Consider the following 27,707-nt stretch of genomic DNA (forward strand, 5'->3'; position numbering starts at 1 on the left):
CTGGGCGCCCGGAGGAGGCCCGCCCGTGTCCGTGGAGGCGGCAGTCACAGCCCCTGCCTCTGCCTTGCAGACCTGTTGCGTGCGGCCCGCGAGCAGTTCCCGTGCAGCCTGGAGCTGGACGTGCTGCACGCACACTGCTGCTGGGAGTACGTGGTGCAGTGGAACAAGGACCCGGAGGTGAGACGCCGCCCCTCTCCGGGGTCGTCTTCCTGCGCTCACCCTGTGCACACTCGGGCAGTTTAATTACGTAACTTACAGGCACACGGGATTTCCCCTCGGATGTCTCTGTCCTGGGAGCTGGGCATTGTCCTCACGCTCACAGGAAACCGTGGCGTGCAGGCATTGCCATTATCCTCGCGCTAGAGCTTGGTCCAGAGAAGCTGCGTTCCTTGCTAAGCGCACATGCTGGGTCGGGATTTAGCCTCAGGGCCTCGGATCTAAAACCAGTGTGCTTTGCCTTTTCCCCGTTAGAAGTGAAAAGTAAATACATGTGTGTGTATTTGTATTTATTGACTTCAGAGAGGAAGGGAGAGGGAGAAAGAGAGAGAAACATCCATGATGAGAGCGGATCATTGATTGCCTCCTGCTCGCCCTTACTGGGGATCAAGCCCGCAACCTGGGCATGTGCCCTGACCAGGAATCGAACCACTGACCTCCTGGTTCGTGGGTCCAGGCTCAACCACTGAGCGACGCCAGCCGGGAAATAAGTATATTTGTAATTTCCTTTTGAATTCCTGCATGAGATAGCACCTACCTAACTGAAATTCTTCATACTGTGGTCACCGTGATAAAAGCGAGTCAGGAGCCTGATGCGCGCCCAGGGCCACCTGGCAGAGGCGTCTGCATCCCCTCGTCCCGTCTGCATCGGCCTCATGGTGCACAGGGCGACTCGAGGCCAGGCCGGCCTCGGGGCCTCAGCTCTGCGGGCATCATTCTCGGCCACTCTTGGCGACCACCTCTCTCCAGGCATTCACATCTGGAAGTGTGGGGAGAAGGGCCCCACACCTGGAGGCACTGCCTCTCAGCCTGTTTCTCCTCGACGGTGCCAATCCTTCAGGACTGATGCCAGGATAGATAAGATGTGAAGACGTGGTGTTCGGCCCCCTTTCAGGCACAGTCACTCACCAGGCCTCCCTTGTCTGTGCCCTGCTGCCTTCTCCCTCTCCCCCCAGAACTCTTTCCTTTACTGTCCTCATGTCGGGTTGCACTTCTGAGTGAAAAGCTCCTTGATGAACGAAATCACGCTAATATAGTGATGATATTCTTCCTTCCTCAAAAAGAGTCTCCAGTATGTAATCACTCACATATTCAAGGAAGACCTTTAAAATGTAAGTGCTTTCAGAACAACATAGACTGATGAAAAGGGACAGGTCCAAAGACTGAGAAACAGCGATCAGGCTATCAGTCCCCAGAAGGAAAGTAGGGGAGGGCGGGGGTAAGGGGAAGAGATCAACCGAAGTACTTGTATACATGTATATAAGCCAAACCAATGGGCATGGACAACAAGGGGATGGGATCGTGAGTGTGCGGGGTGGGGGAGGTGGGGAGGTTGGGGGTTAATGGGGGGGATGAGGACACATTTGTAATACCTTAACTAATAATAATTTTTTAAAAAATGTAAGTGCTTCCCACAAAGGCGTGGTCTGATCTGTTACACTTTGACCAGGAAGAGGTCAGGGACAGGGGACCTTCTGGTGCCCTCCAATCACCCTCTCAGTCTGAATGGTAATCGTATGTAGGCTCGCTACAGAAGTGAGTCCTTTTCCCACGTGGAAAAAGACTGCTAGGGCAAAACGGGCATTGTAATTGCCAAAATCTGAATCAATTCCAGGTGCCCGGCTAAGAAAGTGATGTTTCAGAGACTCGCTGTTTTAAGCATTCACTTATAAGCCACAGGCAGGCAGAGCTGAGTTCAAGCCCTCATACACACACACACACAAACACACACACACCACCACCACCACCACCACCACCACCACCACCACTGGTTAACAGCTTTGGGAATGTTTCTGAAGCCTTTGTCCTGTTTTCTCCTTAAAGCGAATGAGGGTCTAGCAGCCGCTGCCTCGGGGTCGTAGCGGTTTATAGAGAAGATGCTCGCACGGTGCCTGACATTTTGACTGGTGTTATCCTGGTCCATTAGAGCTGCTACATCTGAAATAAGTGGCCGCTTTTCTGATTTGCGTGGGTTTTTTCCTGTTAAAGATTTATCTCCCTGCCCCATGCAACCCCATCCCAGGTCCATTTTGCACACACAGCTCTGTTAGGCTTGGAACACTTGAAATTACCAAGGTGATGTGTTTGTTTAGTCTTTGTGCAGGCCACAAACTTATTCAGCAAACATCTGGAAATTTCTGGGGAACATTTCACAAACTGTATTTGAGTCTTAAACTACCTTGATTAGAAAGAGTGGACGTTCAAGCATCCCCTCTAGTTTCCTGTTTCCCTTCGCTGCGTTCTGTTTTCTCCTTGGCATTGATCACTCACATCCTGTGTAGTTTATTTGCATATTTTATCTGGCCCCCTCACTAGAGTGTCACCTCAGTGAGGACAAGGATTGGGGTCTGTTTTGTTCACTACAGTGGTCCTGGTGCCTCACACAACCTGGTGCATAGTAGTTGCTCAACAAATATTTGTTGAATAATGAATGAATGATACTGCAAAGTAGGAAATGCACTGTTTTCATATCTGTGTGGAATGCAAGTATTTCTTGGAGAATGCTGCTATGATGTACAGATCACAGTAAATCTTGAACCCAGATGTCAGCATCTATGACCTGGGGGTGTCTAGGAATCAATCATTATATAGGTGATGTGGGCTTAAGAGAGCATGACATTATCTCAGGAAAAATTATTTCTTACCTAATACTTCCATGTTCTTACTGCAGCATTCTTATGTAGCTTTATGGAGAAGCTTATGTGAGAAGTCTCCATTTGTATTTGAAACACTTACTAAATGATATTCTTTTTGCTCTTTTTTTCTCCCTTCATGTAAGGAAGCACGTTTTTTTGTGAGGTCAATAGAACACTTGAAGCACATCCTTAACGCACACGTTCAGAACGGTGAGTAAACAGGCGTGAGAACATCACTGATTCGAGGACAGGAATCTTTACATTCACATCCTATTATGTTTCTACTTGGTGGTCTGACCACCTAAACATTAGTGTGTATTGTTTTATACAAAATACTGGCTTTCTTAACTGCTTAGAGAAATACTGTCCAGAAAAGGGAGGGGCTGGCAGCTGTAGAGAAATTGTAAACAGGTTGCTGGTTCCACTTAGGTGAGTTCCCAGCAGAGCTGAGGAGCTGAGCCTTGGGCTCGTGGGTCACCGAGGTTTCGAGACGAGGTGTGGGTGGTAGGAGGAAGTGTCACTGACGGTCCATGGGGTCAGTTCTAGCGAAGCTGCTGCTTTCTCCTCCGCGACCACCTCCCTGTCAGAGGCGTGCAGTCAAACGGCAGGAATTCCACAAGGCCTCATGTGACATGAGGGGAGCTTGGAAATTAGCTCATTACTCACCGTTTGAGATCAGACCTTCTTCCAGGAAAAGAAAATAAGATTTAAAGTGACTCCTCAGGGAATATGGTCCCCAGAGTCGTGTGTCCTCCCTGATAAAACTGTTACCTGCGGACGTCAGGCAGTGTTTCTTCAGGGTAGGGCTCGGACCCCGTGTGCACCGCGGCCCCCGGTTTCCTCACAGCCTGGCAGGGCCTCGCTGCTCCACCAGGAATGGCTGTGTGGGTGTAACTGCACGTGATGTCATGCTACGCTGACGGTTTCTGACAACTGTTTCAGAAATTTTAATTTAACCGCCATAGTTTATTAAATATGCAAGCATAAAGCCTGGGTGTGCTTTTTAATTATATTTTCTGTATTTTGGTTCTTACTATTTTTTACCTATCACTTTATTTGGTGATTATATATGAGAGCAATCAGCTCATGGACATTTGGTTTGTTTCCAGTGTTTGGCTGTATGAATGAAGCTGTATTCATTCCTGCAGTGGAATTGCTGGGTCATATGGTAGTATTTTATATATTTAAATGCCATTTAACAAAGAAAAATCAACCAAAAAAATGAGTTCGCATGTCACCTCTGACACGCGTGTCATAGGTTCGCCATCACTGTTTTAGTTTATCTTTCTCTTATAACTAAAGATTTGAGTCTTTTCTTATGGTTACTGGCCATTTGGATGTCCTCTTCCGCAGTCCCGTTCTGATTTTTATTAAGTGAAGGTTTTTATTAACTTTATACGTATTGCCTGAGGCATAAAAGCTGAAATCTCAGTAAACAGCCCGTGTAGTGGTATAAGCGTCAGGAAGCCGAGTGCGTCCCGTGTGATGGAGAGGAAACCCTAGTCTCCGCTCACTGCATTTCTCCGCTTGCTGCAGGCATCGCCCTGATGATGTGGAACACGTTCTTGGTGAAAAGGTTTTCTGCTGCCACCTACTTGCTGGATAAGGTAACCCTAAATTTCACGTCCTGGTTGCTTGTTTATTGGTCCCGAGTGAGTGGATATTAGAAAGATTATTCCATTGGCCTCGCTAGACTGTGTTTTATTTGACACCACATTTCACTCCTGCTCAGTGAGACGTGGCCCCATTGCTGGCATCCCATGACTCGAGCAGGAGCCCACGTCCTGGAAAGTCCCGGTGAAGGCTCTGGACCCCGTAGGCCAGGACTGGCGGTCGGGGCAGGCAGGGACTGGCCCTCTGTTTTAGGTTAAAGCCTGCAGGTGCCTCACTCACTCAGCTTTGGGTGCGGAGCCCAGGTATCTTCTTAGAACTGGGTCGATTGTAGTTCTTCGGTTTTCCTGCATAACCTCACCCATAATGCATTGCCCGTGAGTTCTAGGACCTGTTTCTCAAAGGTGCAGTCTGAGTGCAGAGTCTTTAGAGTTTTATAATTGAGCCCCAATCTTTATAGCTGCTTCCTGTGTCTATTCCAGTAGACCTAGGCGTCAGCTACTCTCCATAAATCTTTTTAAAGCAGTCAACGTAATATTCAGAGGTACAGCTGCCTTGTTTCATCATTCACCTTTCATCGGTTGAACTCAGTTATGTAATTGCAGTATGTGCAGCCAGCACTAGATTTGGGGATGAACTTAATGTGCCAGCATGTCGCTGGGCTGGGGGAGCGGAAGCTGTCGGCGCTAGCAGGAGCCTCCCGGCCTCAGGCACAGCGGCTGGGGCCGGTCTGTGAGCTTCAGGAAGACTGGTGGTTAGGACTGGAGCTTGATCTGCAGCTGCTGGAGGCCGAGCTGCAGCCTGGTGTGGGTTTGGGATTTTCTAGTGAAATATGTTGGCCGCTTACCCTCCGGCCTGGCTGTGGGGTGAGTGCTCAGTGAGGGGCAGCTTTTCATTTTTCTCGAAGACACTGGGGCAACTTGAAGCAGAGGAATGATGTGTTCGGATTTGCATTTTGGAAACTGATTCTGGCGACAGGGTGAGACACAATGGAGTTGGGTGGGCTGAGCCTGCTTGTTGGAAGGCCACTGCTGTCATCTCAGCAGGAGCTAATGAGGCGGAGTCCTTTGTACTGGAGTCCCGTCTTCCACCGTCACTCCCTCCTGTGAGTTGTGCTGTCACGTAACGTTACCTGCCACTCACCACCCTGTGCAGTGCAGTGAACAGCAGGCCTATTATCCACTGTGTCCCGGAAGTCAGCTGGCTTTCCGAGCTAGAAGTGGGGCGTCTGTCTGCTTTAGTTCGTCCCTCCTTTCTGACCAGTGAAAGTCATTGTGCCTTCATCAGCCAGCAGAATTCTTAGCTGCTCCTTGTTTGTAGCATGGAGTTTGGTTCTGAGTTTCAAGGAAACCTAGTTACTTAATTATGCAAAGTAAGAACCAGATTTTTTAGAGTCTTCCTTATTTAGTAGTTCAAAAATCTATATTTTTTAAAAGTATTATTTGTGAGCCCAGAGTGTTATTTTTTTCTTAATGTACTTTTACCAAATTCCACCACACAGTTAATTGCATTGTGTTATGGTGGCCACACTTATTTATAGGTGTATCTGTATTTTTAGAATTTGGTTACTTTTATTTCCCATACCAGAGTGATGCCTTATGTGTGTGTGTGTGATGCCTTTTTGTTTAAGTTACTAAATAAATACAGCATTCCCGTCCTTTGTCTTAGGTTGGAAAGTCACCCAAGGAGAGGCTATGCCGGAGGGTAAGTGAATCGCCCTGAGCTGGATGTGTAGTTGCTGACCCCACACTTGAACTAGAGCCCCCTAACGCAGGGGTGAGCGCTGCCTTTCACCAGCTGATGGCATGTCGGGAGAAAAGGAAATTGGAAGGTGGGACCGTGTGAGGGAACTGCTCTCGAGCTCTGGCCGGTCCTGATTTGCCTGCGCGATTCTCAGATAGCTGGGCCAGCCAGGCTCTCACGAGACGCCTGCAACTTTGCCCTGTGGACAGGAGGGTAACAAGTTGCTGCTGCTGCATGTTTTTGCTGTCGTTCAAGTGAGAACTTGATCACAGAACATCGAACTTCAAATTGAAATAGACCCGGGAGTAGCAGTTTGGCCTACCTTTATGTAATAAGAACTTGTACAGGGAGAGTTAGATCAACACTCCTGCCCGCGGGCACTGGCTTTTACTCAGACTTTGGGACATTATTGCACATATAAGAAATATTGGGACAAACTCAGCTATTACAGACCCTCGGCCCCCCAAAATCGCCATGGCTGAGGATTCTGGTACGCGCTCGAACGTCCCTGTGACTGTAGTTCATGTCACACATACACACTCTCTCTGAACATCGTAGGGATGAGGGATGTGCTGGTTGCTGGTTTAATAAACAGCGTGTGACTGCAGGGGCCCCTCGGCCAGGCCCGTCAAGGGCGTCAGCAGGAACGATCATTGCACACAGCATCGTGGGGTATTTAGTTCACAGGCTTGAGGGTTCGAGTTTTGTTCAGAGGGTTCCGTTCAGTCCCTAAAAGGCGCTCTGAGGCCAGGCCAGGCTGCTTCCTCGGAACTGTCAGGTGGGACCATACGAAGTGGCTGTCGAATGGCTGCCCCCCGTGACTCTGGGACAGTGAGCACCAGTGCCCGTCCATGGTGGCGGATGACACGGTGTCTGAACCGTGCACCCGGGACACCAGCTGCTAAAAAGGAACCGTGGTGCCACTTTCTTAAAGCGACTGAAATGTGCTGGTGCCGTCCGTTCAGGGTGGAAAGTCGTGTTGTTTCTCTGAGAGCAGCTGGAGCAGCTTTGCTGCAGGAACTAAGTCTGTTCCTTGTTGAAACCAGGACGTAGGGATGAGCGACACGGCGATGACCTCGTTCCTCGGCTCCTGCTTGGATCTCCTGCAGACTTTATTGGAGGTAAAAGGCGTATTTTTGCTCTAAACTGTCTGAGCTGTTAATTAGTTTGAAACTCACTGGACCAACAAAAGCACTACAGAAATACTTCTATTTATTCATTTCAAAGTTTTGACTTAAGCCTAAATATAGTGGTATTTATTAGAATTGGATTTGGGGGGTTTAAAATTAGAATTTGGGGGTGGGGAGAACTAGAGGTTTGCACTTTGCTCTGGTGGGCTCTTTAAATGAGATCGGTGCCAGCTCTGCCCTCACCAGCTCTGAATACGGTTCTCCATTCTCAAACACGCAGGCGGATGTTGGCAGGGATGAGATGCAGGCGCCCAACCTGGAGACGGAGGATGCGTGGCTCGCGGTTGAAGGGCCCATCTCCATCGTGGAACTGGCCCTGGAGCAGAAGCCCATCCACTACCCGCTGGTGGAGCACCACTCCGTCCTGTGCTCCATCCTGTACGCGGTCATGCGGTTTTCTCTGAGGGCCGTGAAGCCACTGTCGCTTTTCGACAGCAAGGCAAGTGCCTCAGGACCAGAGCCGCCTGGGAGCTGGGGTCGCAGGTGTGGGCGGGGCCATCACGCTGGGTCCTCTCCTCCCATCACACTCCCGGGGCAGAAGGGGTGGGCCTGGGATGAGAGCCCATGGCTTCCGGTTCAGCGGCCACTCTGCTCTGTTACGTTTCCTTCCGAGGAACATGAACCCTGGATTCTGGTTTGGCTCTTCAGATACACATCTGCTCTCGAGCAAGGTGTTTTTAAAAGGATTCAGAGTACATACTGAGTATTAGTTACCTATTACTGCATAACAGATTATCCCAGAACCCAGTGGCTGGAGACCAGAGGTGATTACCGTTTTTGTGAGCCGAGAATCTGGTTTCTCCTATCTGGGTGTGTTTCTGGCTCAGATGGTTGGGGCTGTGTGTGTGGGGGGGGGGGGGGGGGGGCGGCGCGGGGGAGGGGTCCACGCTCTCATGTAGGCAGGATTCAGTTCCTCCCACAGGCAGCTCGCTTGCCTCAGAGCAGGCGAGGAACAGGAGCACCCAGGCTGAGGCCACAGCCCTTTTGTAACCTAACTTGGAAAGTGACCCGCTGTCATGGCTGCCCAGTTGCTTGCTAGCAGCAAGTCACCAGCCACGAGTGACTGCCAGGAGGAGGGGTCCCTGGGCACCGCCTACCAGATAAATGTTCTTGGAGGAGGAAAAACATCAACCACAAGATAGTCTTAAATGCTTTTTAATCCGTACTCATGTTTTCTTGGTCTCTTCTTTCTCTTCAGGGGAAAAATGCATTTTTCAAAGACCTAACTTCAATTCAGTTACTACCCAGCGGAGAAATGGATCCAAATTTGATTTCTATGCGACAACAGGTAAGTTAGTTGCTGGGCTTTGTTTCTGTTTCTTGGGGAAAAGGTAGTAAAGCAAAACCCCAGCTGGCCTGTGAAGGCTGACCATCTCCGCAGCCTGTGGAGAGCTCGTTTACCTTTACCTGTGTCGCTTCTTGACAAGTACACAACTTCCATGGGAAAGCCACTCTCACGGGTATGTTTACGGAAACATACTAACGGAGGCCACTGTGTCTGTCTCCCTTCAAGTTCTTGCTGAAGGTTGTCAGTGCCGCTGTCCAGGCTCAGCACGCGGGCGCCAGGGAGAAGGAGGGCTCAGACACGGCTCCAGCCGCTCCTCCTGGGCAAGACCTGGAGTGGCCAGTGCTGGCCGTGGACTTGGCCCATCACCTTCAGGTTAACGAAGACGTGGTGAGGAGGCATTACGTGGGGGAGCTCTACAACTACGGAGTGGACCACCTCGGGGAGGAGGTGAGCCTCTCGGGGTGCTCACTGGGCTCAAGTGAGAAAGGGGATGGTTGGAGTCAAGAACCAGTCAAGTCTCCATAAAGCTTTTTGCTTATCCTTCTGTTAGAGCTTCTAGGCACAAAACAGCCCAGAATATAAAAATATTGAATTCCCTGCTTAATGCTGAGTAAAGTCCAGTGTGCAGGCCTGCTCTCTGCACAGGCCTAGCCGTCAGGAAAACAGGCAGAAGCTTGAAAATGATTCACAAGTTGCAGTCGTTCCAAATTGGAAAACAGAAATGTGGGTTGTAAATGCCGTTTGATTTGGATGATACGTTGCTTGAACATGGGGGTTGAGGAGCTGGCCCCACACAGTGGAAAATCTGTGTCTAACTTCTGACTCCCCCAAACTTAGCTGCCAATAGCCTGGTGTTGACTGGCTCTTTGATGAACACATCCTGTGTGTCGTATGTCTTACACATTAAGCTCTTCCGTACAGTAAGCCAGAGTAGAGGATGTTATTTCCCATGTTGTTCAAGGGTCACCTGTACACACGGCCACAGATCAGAACCAGCTCTCACCCTGGTTGTCCGTTTTCCCCTCCGCAGGCCATCCTGCAGGTTCAAGACAAAGAGGTCCTGGCCTCTCAGCTGCTGGTGGTGACGGGGCAGAGGCTGGCGCACGCGCTCCTCCACACCCAGGCGAGGGAAGGCAGGGAGCTGCTGGCCCGCCTGTCACCCACTCTCTGCACCTGGCTGAAAGCGATGGTGAGTACACGCGGACGGAGACCACCGGGAGGTCACCGCCTGCCTCCTTAGATACCAGCTCAGGAGAAAATCTTAATTATTAGTTTACTTCGCTCTGAAGAAAAGCATTTTTATTCAGGTGTGTATAACTGATAGATGATTTTTGTGTCCTATTTGTAGGACCCCCAGGATCTTCAAAACACAGAAGTGCCAATTGCAACGACAGCTAAACTAGTGAATAAAGTCATTGAGCTTTTACCAGAGAACCACGGGCAGTACAGTCTAGCCTTACACCTCATCGAAGCTGTGGAAACCATAGCCGTTCCTTCTCTATGACCCGCCACGTGTGTGACTAGCACGTGAAGTAGTGCATGGTGACTTTATAGTCAGAGCTGGGATTTGATGGAGGGACTCTGTCTTTTTTTTTTCCTTTTGTAAAATGAATTTAAAAATACGTATTTTACTTTTAAAAAGTACAGTCCTGGCTCAGTTCCACTCCTTTGGTTAATACCAAAGGTAAAATATAAACAAGTATCAATTACGGCAAAATATGAACAAATATCAATGATACTCTTAACTACTCATACAGATGTTTTCCTGTTTATATCTAATTCAAGCACTTAAGTAGCTTTATTGTTAAATTTTGCTATTTAAAATTGGTTATAGTTTACAGATTATGTTCTTATTATAGGATTCTATATTTCATATGCAGATGTTATTGTCCTAAGTAAATTCCAATGGTCATGTAAATACAGTCCCATCAGTAAAATCAGAGAAACGCCCCACTCACTGTCCTTTCACAACCGTTAGGAAGATGCTTTTGTTACGCGCTTAACCTCTCACAGGACTGCCACCCCAAGTCCTGGAAGCTGACAGGTTCCTTTCCCAGAGGACAGCGACCTTGCAATAGAGTAACACGGTCAAGGTCATCGTATCCATCAGAAGGGACATTAGCTAGAACCCCTGTTCTGGTACGAAAGGACCTGCCTGTACTTGCCAAAACTGAGAATCTGAGATGTGAGCCACACACCAAAATTAATGATGACACAAGGTAAGGCTTGCTTTTTGCCAAGATTCAAAAGCGTATCCACATCAGGTCATTGTAAAAATGTATAATCTTGTAAAACTTATGTTTTAAAAAAGGGGGCAAAGATGCTAAAAATGTAAGTCTAACTTTATTTTTCTTACAAATGTTTAGAAATGTCTGCTGCTGGTAATGTTCTCTGTTCTGGGGAACAGTAAGAAAATGCGTCGTGACATTACAGCTTTAGCAAACCTACCTCAGAGCTGGTTGAGAGGATAAAACACAACTGACCTTGTACCCTCAGTGCCTCGCAGTCCAAGTGCTGAGTAATCTGAGTAAAACCCAATTAACCCAACTCTAAAAAGTGCTTTGAGCCTTCAGATACCAACATTTACACTGGTGTGTCTGGAAAGTAGCCATACCGTGCGGTCAGTGGTAGCTGTCGTTCTTCGTGTAGCTCAGTGTGATAGAGGACAGAGGTCAGTGCTTCTCTTCCCTGGAAGAAGCCACTCGAGCAACTGCACAGGGCTGAGAAGTACGTGCTTCAGGGGCATAAAGAAACCGTCTGAGGTGAGGGCATCCCAGTGTAAATGCTCTTGAACTACAGATCACATCCAAATAGGAACGCCCCTGTTTAAAACTTAGCAACTCCCGCTCCATTGAAAACCTCGGAAAAGAGCTGTGCAGGCTGTTGGGCCAAGGAGGCGCCTGAAGCTAGTCCAGCCTCTGCTTGGGTCTCCGCTGCCCCATCCAGACGCACTCAGATGGTTTCTGGTGAGCGTAGGCAGCGTCAGTCACTTGTTACGATCAGTCTAAGACTGGCTCTTCCTGTGATCTTTCTACATATTCTGAAAGGAGTGACACTTTGGAAGCTGGTTAAACGTCTTGGAATTATAGGCATTTTTAAAGATTCCATATCACTTTGGGGGGAAGACGAACCTGATCAGCATTTAAGCTAATAAAAGCGCTTGAGCTTATTCTGGAAGGACACACAATCACGTAGAACCATAACAAATCGAGTCTCTAGTTAGATGTGTAACCTAAGATTCGTACCCAGAATTTTAACGTTGAGTGCTGAGTTGTATGGTTAAGAAACAGTTACACAGGTTACTATTTCATCAAGGGCTTTTAAAAGAAACCTGATAGAAGGAAGACAGAGCTCTGTGCAGGCAGGCCTGCTCTCCTGCACTTCACAGACACTGAGTGTGTACAGACTGACGGCAAGACCATCAGCAGATCGGTCACGAACTGCTTAACTGCAGTGGCCTGGACTGAACCCCCGGTCGCCGAGGTCTGCCTGCACACGGTCTGCAACAAGGAAGAGCCACAGTCACGGAGTGAGGTTTGACGTCGAGTGGCTGGTTCTGAAACAAAGGGCTTACTGCACTTACCGCAGTTACTGATGGAAGCCAATAACCAGCAGTTTTCCTAGATACACGCCTCCCCCCGCCCCCACGGCATTAAACAGGCGTGGTGGCCCGTGTTCAGTCCCGCTGTCATGCTGAAAGAACAAGCATTCACGTGATCACAGCATCTACATCACAGGCGTGTTTAGACGTAGACTCCCAAGAGCCGGGATAAATGTAGATAAAGAGGAACAAACATCAGGCTTCTAAACGCTGTCTTCCTTTGCAAAGAAAAAACAGAAACAACAGGCTCTTCTCCATTTTACCTTCATTATAAAAATTCATCTTAGGTCAAAATTAACACCATGGCGTTTAACTAGCTTTCTTTTTATAAAAAAAATACACGATTAATTGCAATTTAAAACCACAAAAATCTCAGATGTAGTAATACTAAGCTTATAGGAGTATGACAGACATCCAGTTAGAAGTGGCTGTGATTCCTGTAATTAAGAGAAATGTTTCTAAAGTACTGACAGCAGCAGGGAAAGCCCTCAGCCTGACGGGAGTGGATCTGTTGGACTTACAAGAGTTGGATTTGGCTGAGTAGTCAGCCATCCTGGAGAGTGTAACCAGCGCCGAGTGGTGTGTGGAGCCCTCTGTGGCCTAGCGTCATGTGCTGTAAGTACTAGTCTGTACATGCCGTTCTGTATATACCGCTGTTTCCTGTCTGCTCATTGTTGTGAATTTATGTATAATAGTGAAATAAACTTCCAGCTTTCATGTTGTTTCCTCAACATTCACAAACGTAAGCACGTACCGTTAGGGTTGTCCCTCGTCTGTGAGAAGAACAGAGTCACTGATGTTTCCGCCCCAATCCAGCCCCACAAACCAGCTCCGCTAAGAGGTGGGCGTGCGCTGGCGAGGCGGAACGCAGTGCCCTGCAAACCTCTGCGTGCATCGCACAACTTCTGCACCAACACCACTCGCTTTCCAGAATGCCTTTATTTGTAGACGGTGAGAGCTGGAGTACTGAGTCAGGAAGATTAGTAAAATATAAAACGTTCCCTGCTCAGCACACTTGAAGGTAAGCGGACTCGGTGCCCGTGTTCTGAGCGAGTCCATCGTGGATACCCCAGTCTCCGTCTGCACATGGGATGCCTGCAGGTATATACACATGGTCTTATCCGGCGACAGGAAAAGCTTAGCATTCTGACTGGCGCTCACCCTCCACTCGGGGCCTAAGCGTTTCTCCCCGGGTTGTAAACAGTCCACCGGACCCGCAGCGGTCCTGCCGGGTCGTGCTGGGAGCGGCTGTCAGCAGCGCGAGGCACTACTTCCCCCCGACGACGTCGGCGCAGCGGGGACAGAGCGTGTCTGAGGCCTCGGCGGTGTACTTCCAGCAGCGAGGGCACTTCTCTCTGGTCGTGGGCGTGACGATCACTTTATACTCGGACTCTTCCCGGATGTCACCGCCTGTGGAGGAAACGCGTGCTTGACGGGCCACTCACCTCGCCCCGCTGTTGCCGTTGGTTCTGCAGGGGCTCCTTTTTGGAGCTTTCTCCTTCCTGCCGTGGGAAAGCCTGTCACCTGACATACGTATGTAGCCGAGACAGACTCGCACAGCTGAAGGGAACGGGAGGTGAACTGATTGCTCCCCAGCTCAGCTCCGGGCTCCATACCTAACTCAGGCAGCCCTCCGGCTCCCAATCTGGGATCGTTCTGGTAAGTATGTGGCTGGAAAGGCAGTGAATTTAAGAATTTTAAAAGAGCCACAGTCGAGAGACAGCTGCAGTGTCCCCGCTTTTCCTGGTCTGGACGAAAGGACACGACACCTTCCTCCACTATGAAGACCCTCAGACGTCAAACTGCTAACTAAGTTAGTGTCTAGTCGTCGCACCAAGACCGGACGTCAGCGTCGGGGGGAGCAAGCCGAGCAGAGGCCTCGCTGCGCGGCCCGAGCTGCCTAGAAGCCAGCGCGTCCTGCCGGGACCTGAGCCCCGGAGGAAGGACGGGCAGCACCCCCTTTCCCGTCTCCACGTCCATCAGTGAGCAGGAGTGAGGCTGACAGACACCTCACTCGGGAATGGGTTCCATAGAACTCTTCCCCTCCTCCTGGACAGCTGCGTGCTGGTGTAATTTGGGGTCTACCCCGGACATCTTAGAGTCAACGCGGGAAGGGTGGGCAGGGCCGGCAGCACTCGGATTCCGGTTATCACAGGACAGGGGGACACAGAGGCCAAACAGGAGTGAGGGTGCTGACGGCCACTGTGTGTCAGGACAGAAGGAACCCCCTTCCAGCCCTGGCACTGTGTCCCCCAGCTCGTCGGGTGGGACACTGTCCAGAGCTGTTGAGGAACTGCCAGTCCCCATGGGAGGTGCCTTCAGAGCACAGGCGCCACTGGACGCCAGCCCGTGCTCCAGGTCCCGCTCGTCCTCCCTCCTCCCTCCTCACCTTCCAGGTTGATCAGGAACGTCCCTCTCAGCTCGGTGGCGTCCGCAGGCATGGCAGGCGGGTCCTGGGGGAGGAGCGTGGTCTGGGAAGCCATCATGAGCTCGTTCAGCTGGGAGGTGCTGGACGTCTCCTCCGCCTGCAGCATCTGGCAGTGAGCACGGGAGAGTCACTGAGCTCGGTGTCACGTAAACTGAGATCAGACACTGCGTGTTCGTGAGAAACCCTCTACCGCTGCCCCGACGCTACTCCACTAACACACGTCAGTCCTTACTAGTGTGAAAGGGTGGAACGGAATCGTCCAATCAAACGGGGACGCAGGCTCCAGGAGTCCAGCTGCCCAGCTCTCAGCCCCCCGGGCGCCACCCTGCATCGTGCTGCTGCCCGTAGGCGCGGGGTTGGCACCACCTGACACGGCACCATCCGCGTACGAGGACACTAACTGGGGTGTACGATGCCCACTTCACGTTTTTCATTGTGATTTTGATCCTCAAAATGCCCGTGAGCTAAGGGACACGCCTTTTAAAAAGCTCATGAGAAAACAGGAGATTCAAAGAGACTAATTTGGTTTTAACAAATCATGTGATTAGTAATTGACAGAACCAGGACCTCATCTGACAGCTACTTAGTGTAATTCCCAAGGAAAATATAGTCACGTTTTTTCCAATATAAATGATCCAAACCAGCTGTATTTTCAGCTTATTACTCAGAGCGTCTGAATCAAAGGACACGTGACACGTAGGGACAAACCCAGTCGGGCTGTGTGGCCTCGGCCGGGTCAGGATCAGCAGCCCCATCTCCTCACTCGTAAAATGAAGGAGCCAGAACTTCCCAACCACAGAATGTGGGTCTCTTCTCAATTCTCTATTCTGACTGACAATCTCATCTACTAGCGACTTCAAGCCTCAGCTTTGGATCAAGTACGACTTAAAAAATTCAAACTGAGCTTACCAACCAAGATGGTCATTTTTTAGAAAACTGGACAGAACTTTGGAGATAAAAATAGGGTGAATGTTCTGAGATCACATGGCAATCTGCTGGAACAAATGATCTTTTTCCCAGAATTCAAGAAAAAAATGGAAATCTTGTTTTGGATTTGTTTTGAATCTGATCCACATGGACGAAAATTCTCAGAAAACTACACCGTTAACACAGAACTCCGATTTTTGTGTATTCTTATGCCACTGCCCTGGATTTACATGTCATGTCATCTCAGTAGCCCTGAGGGCTTGCATTTCAAGTGAAACTTAATTATACCTTCCCTGTCCCAATATACAGATTTTTAAAAAACAAATTTCCAGTGAAACTGTGATCCTAACACCATTTCAAAAGCTACAAATGACTGCTTACCTCGATTATCTCGAAAAGTAGCCCAGGCTCGATGACGATGGTCACCTGGTGCTCGGCTGCATTCTTGCCCGGGATGCTCCTGAGGAAGGCGTCCCTCATGGCGCACGCGCTCTCCATCGCTTCCTCCAGCCCCGGCTTCTTCCAGACGGAGCTGGTGGTGATCCACCCCGTGCGGAAAACGCTCTTGGGCTCTTAACAAACACACACACGAATCTGCATCTACTCCAGACTCCCTACAAAGCTCTAACCACTAAACATTTACTATTCATGGGAAATAAGGACTGTTATTTAAGGTAACCATGGGAGGGAATATTACGGAGCTATCCTGTTTACCAGACATTTATTTATGTGAACATTTGGAGATCATGCTCAATTTAAACAAAGGATAAAACATATAGTGAGATCTCAAAGGAAAAAAGATGCCTAGAAGCAAAGAGAACTATCCAATAGTAACAGTAGTTGTTTTGGGGGTAGTCAGATTTATAGTTTCTGATTTTCCTCTAAGTTTAATCCAATCAGAGGAAAAAAGCTTATAAAAAACACTATACTTCGTTGTGATAAAATTTAATGTTTCTGACCTTTATAAATATTAAAGGGAAAGTGATTTCTCAATGTCACTGAGCTACTAACATTCCAGAAAGCACGTCCAGGCCCCTCTGAAGCCCCCCGACCCTCCACAACAGGTGCCGAGGGACTAGGTGTGCCACCCCATCACTCACTCAGGGGGGTCAGGGCCCTTAGGTGAGGGCCTGCCATCAGCAGTCACACCCTCATCAGCACCTTTCTCATTTAGGGAGCAAGTCGCTGCCCTTACCTTTCAGGTAAGGCACGTGCTGGAACACCTCTTCAGCCAAGTGAGGAAGAATGGGCGCGAACGAGCGGACTATGACGTCCAGAATTTCCGCCAGCGCAGTCTGGCATGAGCGGCGCTTGGGGTCACTCGCCTTTTCACAATACAGCCTGCACAGGACAGCTTACTCAGCAGCTGGCCACACTGGCTGCCAACACGACCTGTCCCGGGTCCAGCTCATGCTTACAGCGGCTAATTCATGGGTCTAACTCTAATCCCCTTCGAATTCAAGAGTAAGACCCTCTGTCCTACATGTTCCCCCTAACACTCTCCCCTGCGCTCTCCTCCTCCCTCCCCTGCGCTCTCCTCCTCCCAGTGTGCCCACCGCCTCAAAACCTCTCAGCAGCTCTGCACCTCCAACTCCCCTCTCCAGGTGATAGGGCCTGGGCTACTGCGTTAAAGGCCAACCAAACTAGTAATTTATCGGGGTCTTTGAATGTGGCCCCTACAAGGCTGCCGGCCCTTGCACTTTACTAACTCCCAGAGATAAGCATCCAGAGCAGCTACTGCTGAGCGCTGCATCACACACAGCACCGAGCACGTGACCGTGTTTTCTTTCATTGTCATAACGGAGGTGGCGTCAGCCGCCCCGAATCACAAAGCCAGGAAGAGGCAGCCTTCACTCTAGAATCCACCTTGGTACCGCCCAGCTGCCCACCTGCTCACAACGGGATGCCCAGCCCTTGCCAAGCAGAACAGACGAGCAACCCTTGAGTACGTGACTGCTCAGCCGTACATACCTGTCTTTGATTATGCTGAAGTAAAAGTTGGAAAGTTCTCTGGTGTAAAAGGCCTGTAACAGCCGAATCACTTTTCCGAAATCGTACTGTTTATATGAATCGGTGATCTAGGGAACAAAGGCAGAAACATTGGCACGCTGGGATACGCAAAGGGAAGTGCAGGTTGTCATTAGCAAAATGTGTTCCCTAGAAACAGCTGATCTGGGGAGAAAAGGTGGTTTGAGCAGATACCTGGGCCTATTGGAAAGAGGTCGTAAGACTTAAGACCTCAGGTCAACCTCGGAGCATGTGGGGTTTATCAAGGGTAACTTTCCTCAGGGCCGGAGCTACAATTTCTAGCAATTTCCTTGCTGCACCTCGGATTTCACCACGTAACAGTGCTGGTGTTCCCACTTCCCAAAGGCTGACCGGCGCCCACTCACCTTGCTGGCCAAGTCCTGCAGCAAGTGCAGCACGTACTGGTCTAGGACGTACATCTTGTTCACGGGGATGGAATCTGTCTCCGGGTTGAAACCAGCCACATTTCCCAAAAGAAAGCGGAGTGTGTTCCTAAGCTATTGAAAACAATAAAAAAATGTCTACAGCTTTTACGCTCTTACTGTAAAGGTCTCTTATTTCTATTTCTCTGCAATTAGGTTTTATCCAACTCATGTTGTATAAATAAGCATTTATACTTTCTCAATGGGATACTTTTTAAATAACATTCCTAAATAAGACTACAAATGCAAAAAAAACATGAAACTCATTTTAAGAGCCCAGGTATAGAAACCACCACTAAGGTACAGTCAGCATGTGCCTTTTAAATAGGGGGAAATGGTATCTTCCATGTCCAGACTAGAGTCTCCTTAATGAAGAAATACACTGCGCTGTGATCAGCGCCTGGGTGAGCCTCTTACGTAACGTGGGCTGAGCGGGGCCTTAGGCGACCGTTTGCTGCAGGAATCGATTCTGTGTGGGAGGTCCAGCATACTTGCTGCATTGTCTCGGCAGTTTCTATTTTTGTTTACAATGTTAACATGCCTGTCAGCAAAAATGGGTGGATTTTCAAATAAAATGCAGCCTCCCCCAAAAATATTAGCACAATTTCATGTATTATGCTATATATTTAATAATAAAAAGACAGTGTATAAAATTATTACTGATTTGTTAAATCATATAGGATATTTGTCAATGCTCATCAGATTTGCAGTGCCACACAAACCGTGCCTGTTTTAAAAATAATGGTCTGGTAAACGTTTCACGGGGCAACAGGACGCCGGAGCTCTGACCTTGGAGATGTCCTCTCGGGCGGCATTCAGTGCAGAGGGACCCAGTGTCACCTCAGTGAAGACGTTGGACTCGGCGACCCACCAGCGAAGGACATCAGCACCATAAGGAGGCTCTTTGCTTTGATCCTTTTCATTGAGGGGAAAACACACACAAACATAAACATGGCTTCCATTTCTGTTCCAAGCAGGTGAACAAGCCTTCCTGGTATTCCTACGCCCAAAGGTTTGAGCACAGGTGAGCGAACAGACGCCTGCACTGGAATGAAAGGAGGGCTACACTCAGGAGTCAGGCTGCCTCTGAAACCGCACAGGAAAAGGGAGTGCCCCCTGCAGTCCTGTGTACCGTGCAGATGCTAACACACCGCTTCCCCGGTCACGGTGGCTGCCCAGACAGAGCCGCGCCCGGATGTCTCCGTGAGGGAGGGAAGGGCTGCTTTCCCTCTCAATGTTCCCTAGCAACTCTGTACACAGGGAAATGACTCCTGGCCATTAGGAGGGCCGTAAAAGGCCAAAGGAACAACAGTCCGTGATTTCTCTTATGCAAACAACTTCAAAATTAACCAAATTATCAGCAACCCCAGATTTCATGTTCATTAATGGCGTGCTTTAAAGAGCAGAATTTCCAAGAATAATGAAACATGCATTTAGAAGTGGCAATTTCATTTTTTTCTTAGATCATTTCCATGTAAATGTAAAATTGCAGTTCAGAGCTCAGACCATTAAAAAAGGGGTAGCAGGGCTCAGGACCTACCTAAAGATTCAGACCAGAAATGGGTCTAAAAGGGCGGAAATCCAAGCCCTTCCCTTTTTCTTTAAAATCATATTATTTAAGAGTCTAGTTTTAGGACACAGTAAGGCATCTGCTATTCATATAAAAGATGGGTTCGTTTTTTTTAACACTGAAGTGACTACATGAAGGGTCTGGGGCCTTAAAACCAATATAAAAGGAATGTTGAAAAGTCACCTACTTTTCCTCCATTGATGACAACATCGGGATCAATGACATTCCCTAGAGACTTGGACATCTTCTCTCCCTTCTCTCCAAGGGTGAACCCATGGACCACCACCGTCCTGAGAAGGCAAATCGGCTGTTATAATAACCGTCATAACAATCATCCCCATCATTTTGAAGGTGACCTATCGCTTTAAAAGAGTATCTTCGTTTAACACAAAAATGGGGGTTTTCTTGACAGATTATGTAGGAGAGCTTTTCTTGAAAGTCCAATTTCAGCAGCTCATTTATCATGATTGTTAAATAGTAAGCTCTCTACTTATACACAGAAACGTTCTTGATGTTTACGTTCCCTAAATAAGTATTTCCTGAGCATCTATTATGTGCTGGTTTTGATCATTGAAACTAACCGGGAAAAAGTATGTTTTAAAAAGAGCAGATTATCACCTCCAATTATCTTGAAAAAGGCAATTTAAGAGAAAAATACCTGCTGTTCTATTGGCTTAGAAAAGCATGTTATACAAGAAGCAAACATTTAAATTTGCTGGAATGGGTTTTCATAGTAAGATAGCAAAAGTGTTATTAAGCGCTTTCAGAATATTTCTGATTAGTACCTCTATACACATATTTGTACAAACAAAAGCAATTACCTATAACTAGGAATCCCTAATTTAATAAACCTCCTAATGGGATTGTTCAGTACAGTAGCCACTTCTGGAGATTACGAATGTAAGGACATCTGAGCCCAGACTGCCTTCGATCGACCTCGGACGCCCTTGTCTCCGTCCCTCTGAGTCGAGTCCGACCACATTGGAGGCCTCGCTCTCCGCAGGTTTCCCTGTTCTCCGGTCAGTGCCGAGTCCCATATCAGTGACCAGACATTTCTGCATTGTTACCTCCTTCCTCTCTCTCTCTCTCTCTCTCTCTCTCCTCTCTCCCTCTCTCTCCCTTCAAACTCTGCCTTGTCTCATGAGACTGGAGACGGCAAGCTCAGGAAAGGTGGTGTTTGGCACAAGCTCCCCACACTGGCAGACCTGGCAGAAGCAGAGCGTGCAGTGTGTTCCGTTCGGGGGTAATACTCACCTAAAAGGGGCTCTTTTCCTCACGGCCACACTTGTCAACAAGGAAGACTGAAACCAACCGCCAAGCTGGTCTTTTCCTTCCAAGTATAAGTCTGCTCTTTGGTCCGTACCTCAAAACAAGCATTGACGAGTACAGAAATGTCATAATAGGAAAACAAAAATGTGTCTGTACCCAAGCACTGAAAGGATGGAGTGATCACATTGTTTATTTCCTGTGTCTCAGTAACCAATGGCTGTTACCCTCACTGCCAATTTATTAATCCAGATGAAGAAAATACACCTTGCGTATGAACTCCCAAACCGTAGGTAATTAAGTTTATAGGTTAATTCACTTGCTGTGCACTGTAACTCGGTAAGGCAGGGATTACTATCATCCCCACTTTACAGATGAGGAGGGTGAGACCCTGAGAGGTTTTACTACTTGAACAAGGTCATGCAGAGAAGCAGCAGTGACAGATAAGGGGAGGGTCCTGAACCTAGACAATCTGGAGTACATGTGCTCAACCAAGACATTTAATCAGAAAAAAAAAAAAACTCTTGATAAAGGGCAAATTATTAACTTCTAATTTGACAGTGGCCGGGTAAAAAGATGGGCAAACTATAAAAAAGCCACATGAGCCAGGGGCTGGGTAGGAGGGGAGGGGGTGGGGTGGTTGGGACGAGTGGCGGGACACAGGATTTTTAGGGCATTGGAAATACTCTGTATGACCCTATCATGATGGACACGTATCATTACACATTGTTCAAACCCCAGAATCTACATCGGCAAAGGTAACCCTGCTGTCACCCGTGGCCTCTGGGTGGTGATGACGTGTCAATGTAGTTCACCCACGGTAACACATGTGCCATCGGGTGGGGGATGTTGATGGGGAGACTGAGGGGGAGGGGGGACAAAGGGTACGGGACTCTGTGCTCGACACTCCATCTGGTGGTGAACCTGAACCTGCTCCAAAAAATTAGTCTACTTAAAATTTAAAAATAATTCATGGTGTGTGTTTTTAAAAAAATCACTGCAATAATTAATGCCTTTGGCAAATGTTTAAAGAATGTTTTAGAAATACAGGTATGATTTATTACCTATATAAGATTCACTTAAAAATACTAGTCCCTTTCAGGAAGTTTCAAGTTTCATTTCTTAAGTTCTATTGACCTTGAACTCACAATGAAACCCGAATTTGGCCTGGTGTTAAAATTGATAAGCCAAATCTCTTTCACTGCTATAAAATCTGTCAGCAAAAGTAAAACCATATGCCATGTAATCACCAAATTTATCTCATTAAACATTAGCAGGTACTGATGAAGTCGGGTAGCTAAAATTTAGCTCAAAATCAGGCTGATTTTATTTTTCAATAATGTCCTCTCAAGGAAATATGCAGACGTAGGCAATAAGTCATTTCACATTGGACTTGATACCAACCACTTGAGAATGAGAAGTACAACAAGCCTTCTCAGGAAAAGGTGACTTGTGGTGTTTTTTTAAGGCAAGTCACCTTCACTTTATGGCCTTTTGAATTATGAATTCATCTAGTATCTTGACTCCCACTTCATGTGTAATGCCTATCTTTTCAAGTTTGTTGGTTTTTTTGGTCATAAAAGAATAAAAGGAAAGAAAATAGGTAAAATATAAACCAATTATCTAATTCCTATTGACTAATCTCATAAGATTATTTTGTTTACTTTTTTTGAGGAGGAGGAATATAAGATCTGAGTGAAAAAGCAGAAAACTCCAGTCTAAAATGAGACTTATGTATTATCATAAAAGTAGTTTATATTCTGGCAGCGTCCTATGCATGCAACATACATCTTTAAATAACAAATTAATTTTCTTCCTTTGAATTAATTACCCAAATGTGACAGGGAAGTAAAACATGGTTTGCTCATCAGGTGTATTTTTGTCATAAGTTTCATTTAATAAAGTATTTCTGCCACAAATATTTGGTTCAGAACATCACAAACTAGAAACAGAATAACTAAACGCCATCAGCACCACGGACAGGGCAGGGGGCGACGGGGAGGGGGGTCCTTAATGGCATTCCCCCGTTCTGTGACCCAGGCAATGACCAGGTATAACTGGCACGCGATGATGTGCTTGGTGATGTAAAACCACTCCAGAAATTATAAAGCAACAATGCTAGCAGCAGCAATTCTCACCAAAGCCAAAGCAGTTAGTGAACTCTGAAATGTACATGAGCACTAGGTCACATGTTTTCTCTTAAATACAGTGGGAGAAACTTATGAAATACTAATTCTGAAAATTCCTACATAGAAAAATAAAATACTGTATTAATATAACTTACACTTGGCCATGTTACTCTGTATATTTTAGCTGTAATATAGAGTAAACATGGATTTACATACATTTTGCTTTTCCAATTTCCTAAGCTGAAAGGCCAAGTGCAGGAATGGTTCCCCTACTGGGATCCATACTGCTGTCCTCCCCCGACTGCGGCCTCGAGCCAGAGCATGCCTCCGGGAAAACCTCAGGACAATCCCCTCCTATCCCTTTAACAGCGGCCTCTGCACAGACAAGCCATTTCCCCACACTCCCTTGCTCCCAGGGCCTCTTGGGCCAAAGCCGGTCCTTCAGAGCAGTGCAAGCACCTGCCTGAGCTGCCACTGCTCCCGGGGCACCTCATCCCGTCTCCTCCCTCCCAGGGATGACCCACCGCATACTTCGCTTTATCGCGAACTTTCCACTTAGTATCCCCAAGGACATTCTCCCCCAGCAACCGAACACATCCTCTGGTGTGCACCTTCTCCTGCTCGCCTAGTTCCTGCCCAGTCGCTCCTTTCCCTTTAGCCAGTGAGTCACAGGCTCACCCTAACTAGGAGTAAGTGTAAAAGTAGTCAGTTGTTCATACTGGGGGGGGGAGGGGGGCATGTAGTAGAGAAGGAGAACTGAAAGCCAGGTACTGAGTCCCAGAGCCTGACTCTAGGTTATGTGACCAGCCCCTAACTGGCCTCTAATTCAGTCTCACTGCCTCTGCTGAAAAATGCTGGGCAGACCGTTTCCGTGATGTCCACACTTTCTGCTATAGAACCGGGTGCCTCGGGGTGGCCAGGTGGGCCGGGGAGGCTAAAGGAGGGAGAGAACTCCCATTTTTCTCTATCTCATGTATTGAGGTTCCGTATAAAATTTCATTTGGAAAAACAAACACGAAGTGTACAAATCCTCAGACTGAATGACCTCCAAGGGTCCTTCCAATCTCAGATTACTTAGAGCAGATCTCCCAAGTAAAGCCAGAGGGATCCTGGCTATAGATTTCTGCTAAGTACCGTCTGCACAGTCTAAAACTGCCTGGCTGGTGTGTAGACTCCGATGTAATCACCTGGAAGCACACAGGCCCAGGAGGTCCCGCTGTCAAACCAGATGTCCAGGATGTCCCGGCCCGGCTCGTACTCCAAGGCGTCGGGACCCCCAACCTGAGGAGACAGGTAAGAAGAGCACTTGAGTGTCACCGGAAATGCAACGAGAAATCCCCGGAAGTCCAAAGGACATGAAGTGCTTGCAACTGTTACCCTCACATTTTCACATTAAATTTAAAACACTGACAAACATTTCACAATTACATACAACTCACTCATTTGCAGGCCAAAATTAGTAAGGCCACCTGATTTACACATTTATTCATGCAAATATAAAACTGTTTGTAATGTTGCTTTTGTTTTTATTTTCTCGAGATTATGTTCCAGTTCGGATATTTGGTGTGTGATGCCACTGGTTACCCCTAATTCAGATCCTACGAAGTCCTGGTGTACCGATGTCAGCTCTTGTTCTCGCAATTACAGCTACTTAAGCAAGTCCGTTAAAACTCTGGCCCTCAATGAGATGACAAAAACCCTCACCCCCTCAGCTATATTAAATACCAAGCTTCTCTAGCTAAACAAAAACGTCTCCCCTCCACGCACTGACTTCTATTTACAGTGAATGGCTCCTTCACTTTACATCAAGCGTGTCGAACTCGTGGCCCGCCGGCAGCGTTTGACATGCTTGCTTTACATGAGATTGTACCTACTTTTTTAACTCCCAAGACTGTCTTCTGTTGCTGGTAAGTCATGCAATGCACACAGAGGCTGGTGACTGACGAAGGGAACTTTACCTGAGATAAGACTTCCTTAGGCAGGAGCTGCTCGGGGGGGAGAGTCCACCAGACATCGCTGCCATGCTGCTCCACCAGCTTAGCAATGTGCTCAATGGTCTGGCTGTTTGACGGGGACAAGACAGAGTTGTTCCATTAACTGCTGTGATTAATACCAACATTTTAAATGTTTTAAAAAGTAATATTTTTCCTATCGCAGGATATTTTCCTATCCTTTCCCCAAACTTTAGTGCAGCGGTTCTCAACCTGTGGGTCAAACAACCCTTTCACAGGGGTCGCCTAAGACCATTGGAAAACACATGTATAATTACATACTGTTTTTGTGATTAATCACTGTGCTTTAATTATGTTCCATTTGTAACAATGAAATTGGGGGTCACCACAACATGAGGAACTGTATTAAAGGGTCACGGCATTAGGAAGGTTGAGAACCACTGCTTTAATGGTATTCTCTTCAATTACTTGCTCACTCGGCTGATGCTCACTCGGCTGATGCTATCATCTTAAATTCAATATAAATAATACCAATATATCTCAAAAATAATATTAACTCATATGGATCCCTTAAAAGAAAAAAACTTTTCCTATTTCAGTTACTCATTTCCCTATTTCTATCCATCTATTTCCTATTCCAGTACTTATATTCAAAACCTCTTAGTTACCCGCCCGCCCCCAATTCCTGCCCCAAAGCAGCACATCCTGACAGCCCTACCTTTGAAATATTGCTCCAACTTGTTCTTGATCTAATACTGAATTCGTGCAACCTCTCTGCCACGATTCTGGATGGTGCAATGGTCTCACTTCTCCCCAGTTCTCATCCCTTGAATGTCACCATCCCGCTCTGAGAGAACCACACTCCTGAAACGGCCTCACCAACCCCCTCAGACACTTCCAGTGCCCGTCACAGCTCACAGGCCTGAGTCCACGTCCATGTGCACAGACAGCGCCTCACCAGAACACCCCCAACACCAGGACGTCCCCTTGGACAACAGATACCCAGGCTGCCATCCTGACAAGTGCCAAGCTGCCACTTTTTATAGAGACCGCGCTCAAGCACTAACACACCTCTAAGTCCTGGTTGTTCTCTGTGATGCAAATAATAAACTTCATTTGTTCAAAACTATCTACTGAGCACCTCCAATGTCTCGGACAGTGTTCCGAGCACTGGAGACAAAGCAGTTGAGGCAGGTAGGTCCCTGCCCTGGTGACCCTCCATGCCAGTGATCCTACGTACTTCCTTAGGAAGACGGCAAACCGCCTGAGCTGAGCCACGGACCACTCAGCGCAGTGCCTAACACCCAGCAGAAAGCCAGTGAGTGCAGAGCACGTGAAAACTGAAATTGACCATATCTTTGGGGAGATACAGTTATAAATTATTTAAAAATCAAACTCGGGGAAATTTATACTAAATTTTCTCAGAGGAACAGCATACTTTAACTTATTATCACAGCTTTATGGGCTTTACAACTTCCTCTAGTGGCTTTCCACCCAGTCGCAGTATATATCATGGTCAAGAGCATGGACCCTGGACCCAGCCATCTTTGGGTAATTCCTGGTTCTATCACTGTCTAGCATGTGGCCCCGGGCAAAGCACGTAACGTTTCTGTACCTTGGTTTGTGAAATGCAAATAAGAGTATCATTAAGCAAGTTATCACAGATCCTAATCAAGCTTATATATAAGATGCCTGGACCAGTGTCTGGTACCTCTTAGTAAGAAGTAGAGGAGCTGTAACTATTACTCAAACTGATTCTCTGAAAGTCGGGTAAATTTAGACAGTTCATTTTGTTACCAAACACATCCCCACATTAACAGTTAAATTAATTAAAATAAAGACACTAAAGCCAACTTTTCTGTTATCCTCCTTTCTTCCACAGTCCGTCAGCGCAAGTAACGAAGAATGAACTATCGGTCCACCAGAGCCAATGACAATGCACAGAGTAGTGGGTAGGAAAAAGCTTTAAGTTCTTAATCTGCATCTACGGTTTATGAATCATGACTGCGCGGTGCAAATCATTTCACCTCTCTGGGTCTGCTCATTCACCGACAGATGACTGTTTATTTAAAAATGTGGGAAGCAAAAATCAAATGGATAGTATAAATTAAATACCTTATAATAGCAAAGTATCACTATGAAGCAAAATATGTTATGAAGGATTAAAAAGTATAATGCTACCAGCATCTATTTTAAAGAAATTATGAAAAGCAATAATGTTAAAATGGGCACAAGTCCATAAATCTAACACAGTCACACATTTTATTTTTTTAAATATGTTTTTTATTTATTTCAGAGAAGAAGAGAAATATAGAAACATCAATGATGAGAGAGAATCATTGAGCGGCTGCCTCCTGCATGCCCCCTAATGAGGATCAAGCCTGCAACTCAGGCATGTGCCCTTGACCGGAATTGAACCCGGGACCCTTCAGTCCGCAGGCCGACACTCTATCCACTGAGCCAAACCAGCTAGGGCAAGTCACACATTTTAGATGGACTTTAACAGTAAAGATAAACGTTTCTGATGAGACCATAAAACACTCTGCAATAACTAATTATATGACAATATTTAGTTACTTATTACTAGTTCATGCAGTTTGCTCAGAACATTTTATCAGTTAAGAAAATATGAATATACTATAATAAAAAATCTGAATAAACCTAAATAAGAGAGATACTAGAAAAAGTATACTTATACTA

The 27,707-nt window shown here is 47.2% G+C and overlaps 2 protein-coding genes across 2 annotated transcripts in view; one reads left to right on the forward strand and one right to left on the reverse strand.

The window, feature by feature from the left end:
• RAB3GAP2 (RAB3 GTPase activating non-catalytic protein subunit 2) overlaps window positions 1-13,006 on the forward strand; it is a 58,126-nt gene extending 45,120 nt beyond the window's left edge. The window contains exons 26-35 of the mRNA XM_059677784.1: window positions 71-177; window positions 2,996-3,062; window positions 4,389-4,459; window positions 6,132-6,167; window positions 7,253-7,327; window positions 7,617-7,835; window positions 8,595-8,684; window positions 8,910-9,131; window positions 9,715-9,873; window positions 10,033-13,006. Coding sequence (XP_059533767.1) covers window positions 71-177; window positions 2,996-3,062; window positions 4,389-4,459; window positions 6,132-6,167; window positions 7,253-7,327; window positions 7,617-7,835; window positions 8,595-8,684; window positions 8,910-9,131; window positions 9,715-9,873; window positions 10,033-10,188 — 1,202 coding nt within the window. The 3' untranslated portion in view covers window positions 10,189-13,006. The remainder of the gene's footprint in view (window positions 1-70; window positions 178-2,995; window positions 3,063-4,388; window positions 4,460-6,131; window positions 6,168-7,252; window positions 7,328-7,616; window positions 7,836-8,594; window positions 8,685-8,909; window positions 9,132-9,714; window positions 9,874-10,032) is intronic.
• A 199-nt stretch (window positions 13,007-13,205) lies between these two features.
• Window positions 13,206-27,707, reverse strand: part of IARS2 (isoleucyl-tRNA synthetase 2, mitochondrial) — a 33,533-nt gene continuing 19,031 nt past the window's right edge. Inside the window, exons 13-23 of the mRNA XM_059677785.1 lie at window positions 25,014-25,116; window positions 24,243-24,336; window positions 20,915-21,023; window positions 19,848-19,950; window positions 18,880-19,005; window positions 18,034-18,165; window positions 17,612-17,718; window positions 16,836-16,981; window positions 16,022-16,212; window positions 14,675-14,819; window positions 13,206-13,695 (exon numbers count right to left, since the gene is read on the reverse strand). Coding sequence (XP_059533768.1) covers window positions 13,553-13,695; window positions 14,675-14,819; window positions 16,022-16,212; window positions 16,836-16,981; window positions 17,612-17,718; window positions 18,034-18,165; window positions 18,880-19,005; window positions 19,848-19,950; window positions 20,915-21,023; window positions 24,243-24,336; window positions 25,014-25,116 — 1,399 coding nt within the window. The 3' untranslated portion in view covers window positions 13,206-13,552. The remainder of the gene's footprint in view (window positions 13,696-14,674; window positions 14,820-16,021; window positions 16,213-16,835; window positions 16,982-17,611; window positions 17,719-18,033; window positions 18,166-18,879; window positions 19,006-19,847; window positions 19,951-20,914; window positions 21,024-24,242; window positions 24,337-25,013; window positions 25,117-27,707) is intronic.

The sequence above is a fragment of the Myotis daubentonii genome, chromosome 20 (genome assembly GCF_963259705.1).
Source record: "Myotis daubentonii chromosome 20, mMyoDau2.1, whole genome shotgun sequence".
NCBI lineage: Eukaryota > Metazoa > Chordata > Mammalia > Chiroptera > Vespertilionidae > Myotis > Myotis daubentonii.